Genomic DNA, 9872 nt, shown 5'->3' with positions numbered 1-9872 from the left:
CCAATGCAACAACGTACATAAATATATATATACTTGTTAAAAAAAAAAAAAAAAGAGAAGCGCTCGACGATTTCGTATTCGTACGGCACCACATATTCAGACGAGGCATCGTGTACCGAAATCGCGCACGACTCAATTTTTATATTCGTCGTGTAGAGGACGCGCGTAGTATTTCATTTACCATGCGTTCTAACTGACACGGCCGGGCGAATATCTTTCACAACCATCGGAAATCTCGTTGTGTAATCCGGTAACGTAAAAATTCGTACGAAACGAAACTTTCACGTTTCGACCGCGATTAAACATAATTTCCTACGGAGCGGTTTTTTAACAGTCACACACTCCTAGGTACCCGGCGAAGGCGGCGTCGTCGGCATCATCGTCATCGACGGCGAAATGTATCGTCGTATATCGCGTTCGCGTTCGACAAAAGAGCGTACGCTTCACAACACGATCGACGAACAACATTAGCGCCATAATCGACGACAACGACGCGGCAACACAACAATACGCACAACGTCATATATTATATTTCTCGGTAAAGAAAATTACACGCCTAATTGAAAAACCTCTAAGACGAATTTGTATAGTTCGAGAAGAGGACTACTACTAATCGAAAGGATGATGACGACAGACAACAACGTCGTCGTCGTCGTCGTCAATTTCACCGTCATTCGAAAACGTAGTCCACCGTCGCTCATTTTCTTTTCTATCGAAACGAAAACATAAAGCGACAAATTAGTTCGAATATCGTAGAAGGAAAAAGGAGAGATTTAACTCTTTTCTCGCTTCGCGATATATATATTTGATCAGACATGTCGTATATAGACAATATCACTGTAATGATCCTTCCGCAGGTTCACCTACGGAAACCTTGTTACGACTTTTACTTCCTCTAAATGATCAAGTTTGGTCATCTTTCCGAAACATCGAAGACGCCGAAACGCCATCGCGCTCAGTCCGAAGACCTCACTAAATCATTCAATCGGTAGTAGCGACGGGCGGTGTGTACAAAGGGCAGGGACGTAATCAACGCGAGCTTATGACTCGCGCTTACTGGGAATTCCTCGTTCATGGGGAACAATTGCAAGCCCCAATCCCTAGCACGAAGGAGGTTCAACGGGTTACCCGGGCCGCTCGGCCAGGGAGGACACGCTGATTCCTTCAGTGTAGCGCGCGTGCGGCCCAGAACATCTAAGGGCATCACAGACCTGTTATTGCTCAATCTCGTGCGGCTAGACGCCGCCTGTCCCTCTAAGAAGAATTGTTTATACGCCGACAGTAAAAACCGCGCACGATAAAGGCCGAAGCCCCATCGGCGGGCCTTTAGGATGTCGGAAAACGCCTAGTTAGTAGGCCAGAGTCTCGTTCGTTATCGGAATTAACCAGACAAATCGCTCCACCAACTAAGAACGGCCATGCACCACCACCCACCGAATCAAGAAAGAGCTCTCAATCTGTCAATCCTTCCGGTGTCCGGGCCTGGTGAGGTTTCCCGTGTTGAGTCAAATTAAGCCGCAGGCTCCACTCCTGGTGGTGCCCTTCCGTCAATTCCTTTAAGTTTCAGCTTTGCAACCATACTTCCCCCGGAACCCAAAAGCTTTGGTTTCCCGGAAGCTGCCCGCCGAGTCATCGGAGGAACGTCGGCGGATCGCTAGCTGGCATCGTTTATGGTTAGAACTAGGGCGGTATCTGATCGCCTTCGAACCTCTAACTTTCGTTCTTGATCAATGAAAGCGTTTTTGGCAAATGCTTTCGCTTCTGTCCGTCTTGCGACGATCCAAGAATTTCACCTCTAACGTCGCAATACGAATGCCCCCATCCGTTCCTATTAATCATTACCTCGGGGTTCCGAAAACCAACAAAATAGAACCGAGGTCCTATTCCATTATTCCATGCACACAGTATTCAGGCGAAGTTTTAGCCTGCTTTAAGCACTCTAATTTGTTCAAAGTAAACGTGCCGGCCCACCTCGACACTCAATGAAGAGCACCGCGGCGGGATTGAGTTGGGCCGCCCTTGCGAGCTAAGCCCACCGGCAGGACGTCCCGCGGCACACCAGTTAACACCGCGGACGATGAACCGAAGGCGCGGGACACAGATTCGACTACGAGCTTTTTAACCGCAACAACTTTAATATACGCTATTGGAGCTGGAATTACCGCGGCTGCTGGCACCAGACTTGCCCTCCAATTGATCCTCGTTAAAGGGTTTAGAGTGTACTCATTCCGATTACGGGGCCTCGGATGAGTCCCGTATCGTTATTTTTCGTCACTACCTCCCCGTGCCGGGAGTGGGTAATTTGCGCGCCTGCTGCCTTCCTTGGATGTGGTAGCCGTTTCTCAGGCTCCCTCTCCGGAATCGAACCCTGATTCCCCGTTACCCGTTACAACCATGGTAGGCGCAGAACCTACCATCGACAGTTGATAAGGCAGACATTTGAAAGATGCGTCGCCGGTGCGAGACCGTGCGATCAGCATAAAGTTATTCAGAGTCACCAAGGTGTACGATGACGAGCGAACCCGCCACCGATTGGTTTTGATCTAATAAAAGCGCTCCTTCCGTCTCCGGTCGGAACTCTGTTTGCATGTATTAGCTCTAGAATTACCACAGTTATCCAAGTAAATGTGGGTACGATCTAAGGAACCATAACTGATTTAATGAGCCTTTCGCGGTTTCACCTTAATTTGGCTTGTACTGAGACATGCATGGCTTAATCTTTGAGACAAGCATATGACTACTGGCAGGATCAACCAGGGAGCTGACGTTCTATCGTAGAACTAGTTCAGTCTCCATAATATTAAAATAATAATAAATACGGAAACAGATCTATATTCTCTTTTCGTGCGTGTTGTGTGTGCGTTATACGAAATATAAATTTTCGAAACGCCACGCTCAACGAAAAAGTTGTTATATATCTCTATGTGTCTCTGCATTATTTCATTCAAATAAAACCGGACCGACAACAAATCGAACTATAACATTGCTCAAGAAGAAATATTACAACACACGCTCGTCGTACTCGACCTGATGATAATGTTACACAAACCACCGGCGTACACGTACGTATGGTAATTTTTCGAAATACAATATATAATAGACGATATATACGTCGACCGGCACAAAAACTTCGAACATTCTCTCGACCCTTCGCTAGATTGAAAGCGACTCGGTGTTCTCGAAAGATTCGTTCCGAAATTATATTTATTCTCGCTCGGACAGAGGAGAGCTGTCGCATATTTTGTGTAATAACAAAATTTTTGTTATTTTTTGGTTGATCGCATAGGGACCGCTTACGTAGAAACGCTCGCTAAATCCGCGATCTCGCAGTGTCTGACGGTTTCGGTTGGGTAGAGAAGCAGAAGATATACTACTACGAACTATCCACACCACCGTGGGCGAAGCCCGCACTCGACACGATATCGAATTAATGTTATTATTCAGCAGAAAAACGAATATCGTGTGATTTGGTTATCGGTGACCACGGTACCGACAGCGCTCGAGCAAGCGTCTGCCGATACTATAGAGGAAGCGTTTTCGATCCGTTTCGAAACGTACCTATCCCCCTATAGCGGCGTTTCGAGCACATCGCCCGTTTTCCGTTAACGCTGACGGGACCCTACGCGACTTTCGGTTTTTTCCACTTTTCGTATAGTCCTAGTCAATATAATTTATATCCGTCGATATGATATTGTATCAGACATGAATACGCATATCGATCGATATATTAAAATATTATAGGATAACGTTCTGACAACAGGACGTCTCGATTACAATGTTTATCGGAAAGTGTAGTGAAAATTTGTGTAAGGCCTATACCGCTTTCTCGCCATTACAACATATGAGTTGAGACGGTGAGACGATACTTGAATTAATGGGAGCAAACAGAATTTCGGAAGCGTGATAAAAAATTTTCAAAGAGAAATTTTGGCGAAAATTTCACTATACTTTCCGATATTTTCACCACACTTTCCGTTATTTTCACCACACTTTCCGTTCATGATTATTTTCGCCAAAATTTCCGTCTGAAATTTTTTCTTCACGCTTCCGAAATTCTGCTCGCACCAGAAGGCAGAGGTAAACTTTCATTACACTTTCCGTTATATTTATGTTTTCACTACACTTTCCGATACTTTTATATTTTCACCACACTTTCCGTTCATGATTATTTTCGCCAAAATTTCCATCTTCAATATTTTCTTCACGCTTCCGAAATTCTGCTCGTTCCCAGAAGGCAGAGGTAAACTTTCATTACACTTTCCGTTATATTTATGTTTTCACTACACTTTCCGATACTTTTATATTTTCACCACACTTTCCGTTCATGATTTATTTTCGCCAAAATTTCCATCTGAAATTTTTTCTTCACGCTTCCGAAATTCTGCTGCTCCCAGAAGGCAGAGGTAAACTTTCATTACACTTTCCGTTATATTTATGTTTTCACTACACTTTCCGTTATCTTTTATATTTTCACCACACTTTCCGTTCATGATTATTTTCGCCAAAATTTCCATCTGAAATGTTTTCTTCACGCTTCCGAAATTCTGCTGCTCCAGAAGGCAGAGGTAAACTTTCATTACACTTTCCGTTATATTTATGTTTTCACTACACTTTCCGATACTTTTATATTTTCACCACACTTTCCGTTCACGATTATTTTCGCCAAAGTTTCCATCTGAAATATTTTCTTCACGCTTCCGAAATTCTGCTCGCTCCCAGAAGGCAGAGGTAAACTTTCATTACACTTTCGTTATATTTATGTTTTCACTACACTTTCCGTTATTTTTATATTTTCACTACACTTTCCGTTTCTTTTATATTTTCACTACACTTTCCGTTCACGGTTATTTTCGCCAAAGTTTCCATCTGCAATTTTTTCTTCACGCTTCCGAAATTCTGCTCGCTCCCAGAAGGCAGAAGTAAACTTTCATACACTTTCCGTTATATTTATGTTTTCACTACACTTTCCGCTACTTTTAAATTTTCACTACACTTTCCGTTTTCTTTTATATTTTCACTACACTTTCCGTTCGGGTTATTTCGCCAAAATTTCCATTTCAAATTTTTATTTCACGCTTCCGATATTCTGCTTGTTCGCGGAAGGCAGAGGTAAACGTTCACTACACTTTCCGTTATCTTTTATATTTTCACTACACTTTCCGTTATCTTTTATATTTTCACTACACTTTCCGTTCGGGTTATTTCGCCAAAATTTCCAATTCAAATTTTTATTTCACGCTTCCGATATTCTGCTTGCTACCGGAGGGCAGAGGTCGATTAAGTTTGACGATAGTCGTGTCACTAAGTGTTCTGGCGATGTTCTAAATTTACTGTAGTCTCTGGAGATACCCTACATTTTGTTTTATAAAAGAGAAGACATTAGTAGATCAAGATGTTCACATGATGTGGTGCTTGCTGCTGCTGCAGGTTTTTCCGGGTTTTCCTGCAGCTGAAAAAGCAAATGCGCCACTGGAATCATCAATGAAGTCGCCCCTCCGGAGCGTCAATTAAATTTTGTTGTTTCATAATTTCATGATTTGTATTACTTTCTTGACCTGAGACTTACTTCAAAAATATAAAAAATACACACGAATTCATTTCATAAGCTTTTGTGGTTCTGAAAAGAACCTTTTTTTTATGGAAACGGTAAGGACAATACAGGGGGAGGCATTAAATTCAACCGCCAAATCCGTACAAGGTTCGACCTTGCCTTTTCAGGGCGTATACAACATCCATGGCTGTGACGGTTTTGCGTTTCGCATGTTCGGTATATGTTACGGCATCTCTGATAACATTTTCGAGAAATACTTTGAGTACTCCACGAGTTTCTTCGTATATCAAACCCGAAATACGTTTAACACCACCTCGACGGGCTAATCTTCTAATGGCAGGTTTCGTTATTCCTTGGATATTATCACGCAATACTTTACGATGACGTTTCGCTCCTCCTTTTCCTAAACCTTTACCTCCCTTGCCACGACCAGTCATTTCGAATGTTAAGAATAAATTATATACTGCACGATACGAATGAAATACTGTTAGTGATACTAACGACAGACTTCGACTAAAGTTCTACACCGAACTCGGTCGGGTTTTGTTAAATTTCATGACTCCGCCCACAACTGGAAATCGGACCAATGGCGTCTCGTCTAGATGGTATATAATAGTTGGCGTGTATAAGCCGACTCAGTTCATATGTTGTCCGTCTATCGTTCGGTATACATTTCGTTCGTTACAATTCGCAATAGGTTTTGAAAATGGCTCGTACCAAGCAGACCGCTCGTAAATCGACTGGAGGTAAAGCTCCGAGAAAACAATTAGCTACTAAAGCAGCTCGCAAAAGTGCACCGGCTACGGGAGGTGTTAAAAAACCTCATCGTTACAGACCCGGTACTGTTGCTCTCGAGAAATTCGACGTTATCAGAAGAGTACTGAATTGTTGATTAGGAAATTACCCTTTCAACGTTTAGTTCGAGAAATCGCTCAAGATTTCAAAACCGATTTACGATTCCAAAGTTCAGCCGTCATGGCTTTGCAAGAAGCTAGCGAGGCGTATTTGGTAGGACTCTTCGAAGATACGAATTTGTGCGCCATTCACGCCAAGCGCGTTACCATTATGCCCAAAGACATTCAGTTAGCAAGGAGAATACGCGGAGAACGAGCTTAATTTCATATATATATATATCCCAATATATATTGAAAATATATACAAAAAAAGGTTCTTTTCAGAACCACAAAATGCAATTGATGAAAGAATTCGTTTATCGATAGATATGAATGAATGAATGAATGAATGTATGATATTTTCAATAACTCGCATCACGTAAATATTAAATCACGGGTGTTTGCAGAACATGTTCAGTATGATCCAAATATGGATTATAATACTGAAATTTTTTACTTTCCGAAACGAATCTTTCGAAAAGATCATTTTTAGAAACGGCTGAGATAAATAACGAAAAACAAGCGATCACTGAATGAAAGATCGCTCATAACATCACCATCTTTTCGTAAATTTCCTCTGATTCATTTTTTGAATACCTGGCATAAATCTCGAGTGACTTTTTGTAATATACCCTATACCAAAAATGAATCGTTCTCGAGATATTCGATCGTTTATACAGAAAAAGTAGGTATTATTCGGTTCTCGAGCCATTTCCCTATAAAATTGAAAACAAGTCTCATAGAATACATAAGCTATTATTGATTCATCAAAATATTACATTCCGTCGTCTTGTAGGAGGAGTAACATTTCCAAAATGATGAACGAGGTATTGGAGTCGATGAGTAATTCTGAAGATATAAAAATCAGTGATTTCTCAAATGGAACACCCTTAGTTTGGAAATCTCGAAATGATTTTGACTCATTTTCCTGAAACGATCCCAATATCAGAAAATAAGTCAACTGTTCACAAGACATATTTCAATGAAATAGAAAGACAGAGCAATATTTTTTAATTTTTACTCTTTTACGAAATTATTCGATTCATATCAATTCGATAGTCGGCGGCGGCGGCGGAAGAAATATTATTTATCTATTTTTTTTCTGTTTATAGGGATAGGCTAGGTAGGTAGTTCTGACTATTTATTTATATATTTGTTGGACAGTTGAATTATATACGAATTCTTGTAAAAAAAATTGTGGCCCTGAAAAGGGCCATTTGTTTTCTTAGACTTCGTCGCCGGAGAGAGAAGTCAACTGATAGAAGAATTTACTTCTTCTTTTTTGGAGAGGCAGCTTTTTTGGCTTTCGGAGAAGATGCCGATGCAGGGGTCGCTTTCGCGGTTTTCGGTTTGGGTGCTTTCGGCTTTTTTGTTGGTCCTTTGTTAGTTTTCTTTGCTTTCGAAGGAGACTTGGTTTTACTAGCAGAAGTCGCGGACGAAACCTTAGAAGCGACGGTCTTTTTATCCTCGGCAGTTACCTTTTTAGGCTTGGCTGCGGCAGCCGCTTTCTTTTCCGGAGAGGCTTTCTTACCTTTCGGTGATGCAGCAGCCTTCTTGCCGGTTTTAGCTTTTTCACCAGCTACGCGTTTAACGGGAGTTTTTTTGGCCTTCGCACCGGCCGTACGGACGTTTTCTTTTCGGTAGCCGACGGTTTTGCCGAACCAGAAGATGCCGATGCCAATTTGAACGACCCCGATGCACCTTTTCCTTTAGTTTGTACTAATGATCCGGAAGCAACCGCAGATTTAAGATATTTCTTGATGAAAGGTGCCACTTTTTCTGCGTCAGCCTTATAATTCGCCGCAATATATTTTTTTATGGCTTGTAAAGAGGAACCACCCCGTTCCTTCAATCCTTTAATAGCGTTATTAACCATTTCCGACGTAGGTGGGTGAGAAGGTTTACTTCTTGGATTTTTAACTTTCTTTTCTTTCTTCGCAGTAGACTGTGCCTGCGGCGACGAAGATGAATTAGCCGAAGCCGAAGAATTCTGATTTTCTATGTCTGCCATAGTAAAAAAACAACTGACAATATATTCTCGGAAGATAGATGCTACACTCGTTAGGCGTCTAGAGAGAATGATGTAGTCCTCTGGTGTTCCGTTTGTTTAAATATTCTGGGTCGAAGCACAGGCGGACGGGAGACTGAACGCTCGACATTCTCGTTAGACACGATATTGACGGCTTCCATTCTGCTGTCGAAATGTTCGCATCAACTTCTTTACGAAATCAATGCCGGTTTCCTATTTAGACTTCGACTAGCACAATAACGTGGATAGATTCTACGTATTCCGAAAATATTTTCTGATAAGAAAAAGCTAATATTAAACCTCGACAACTCACAGTAAATTACAATGAAATATGAAGTATTGATGATTTTGACGTAACTCCAGACAATTCCTTTCCGAAAATACTCGTAATCGATGATCTGGAAGGAACCTTCGAATAAATATCATAGGCGCGACTGTCTATAGAAACATGATACATTAGCCGATAATACTCGATAAATACACGAGTGAATAGGGGCATCGAAGAGACCTCGTGTCTACCTTCATACACGACTATAACCAAGAACCGACGCTTCTAATAGCATCAACATTTTCAAAAATTATCCCTATAAAAGTGTTCGATGAAAACGGCATTCGAATAATAACGAACGTTATTAATGTTATATTCGATAAGATATAATCATCGTAATATACTTTCAATAAAAAGGTCGATACTACAAACACGAACGAACGAACGAACGAACGACGATACTGTGAGCTCTATCTATAACGGAGTAATACACACCCACCCCCACCCGAAATATATAAATCGTCAATGTTATAGTCGAAATCAGAAATGCTAATCATAAACGTTTTTAGACAACATATTAGCACGTAAAATAAAAAACACGTTAAAAAATAACATAAGTAATAGAGTACATGACTAGTATAACAGTAACGAACGTTAACTTTTTAGGTTGATAGGTAGGTAAGCACCATCATAAATATAGGTGGCAAAATTATTTATTATCATCGCGCGTTTCACGAAAGGAGGTAAACAATGTACTGATAAAAGGCAACCCAACCGAGTGAGACCTAGCGCCCTAGCAAAAATAAATTATCATTCAGCGTCGAAACGATATTGTAAGAATTCTTTCATAAATATTTTTGTGGTTCTGAAAAGAACCGTTTTTTTTTAAGAATGTATATCGTAGACCGGAATAAGTAAATTATTTCGAACTGGTATATTTCGTAACTGCTTTGGTGCCTTCGCTGACGGCGTGCTTCGCCAATTCACCAGGAAGTAACAGACGTACTGCAGTCTGAATTTCTCTGCTCGTAATAGTCGATCGCTTGTTATAATGAGCAAGACGGGAGGCTTCCGCTGCGATACGCTCAAATATATCATTTACGAAACTGTTCATGATGCTCATCGCTTTAC

The 9872-nt window shown here is 41.2% G+C and overlaps 1 protein-coding gene, 1 non-coding gene and 2 pseudogenes across 2 annotated transcripts; 1 reads left to right on the top strand and 3 right to left on the bottom strand.

Moving 5' to 3' along the window:
- Positions 1 to 840: 840 nt before the first annotated feature.
- Positions 841 to 2760, bottom strand: LOC141484319 (small subunit ribosomal RNA). The gene has a single exon (XR_012466574.1). It is a non-coding gene; the product is annotated as a small subunit ribosomal RNA (ribosomal RNA).
- Positions 2761 to 5607: 2847 nt separating this feature from the next.
- On the bottom strand, positions 5608 to 6015 carry LOC141484304 (histone H4). Its single transcript, XM_074179382.1, has one exon. It carries the CDS (start codon positions 5986 to 5988, stop codon positions 5677 to 5679), a length of 312 nt encoding a protein of 103 aa, XP_074035483.1. The 5' UTR covers positions 5989 to 6015; the 3' UTR covers positions 5608 to 5676.
- A 197-nt stretch (positions 6016 to 6212) lies between these two features.
- On the top strand, positions 6213 to 6739 carry LOC141484303 (histone H3-like; annotated as a pseudogene).
- Positions 6740 to 7712: 973 nt separating this feature from the next.
- LOC141484302 (uncharacterized) lies at positions 7713 to 8455 on the bottom strand (annotated as a pseudogene).
- Positions 8456 to 9872: the final 1417 nt, after the last annotated feature.

This window comes from Leptinotarsa decemlineata, unplaced genomic scaffold (assembly GCF_025532065.1).
Source record: "Leptinotarsa decemlineata unplaced genomic scaffold, Ldec_3_MD MMD2_tig00005483, whole genome shotgun sequence".
NCBI lineage: Eukaryota > Metazoa > Arthropoda > Insecta > Coleoptera > Chrysomelidae > Leptinotarsa > Leptinotarsa decemlineata.
Note: the sequence above shows the minus strand (reverse complement) of the source record. Positions and strands in the feature narration are given on the sequence as shown.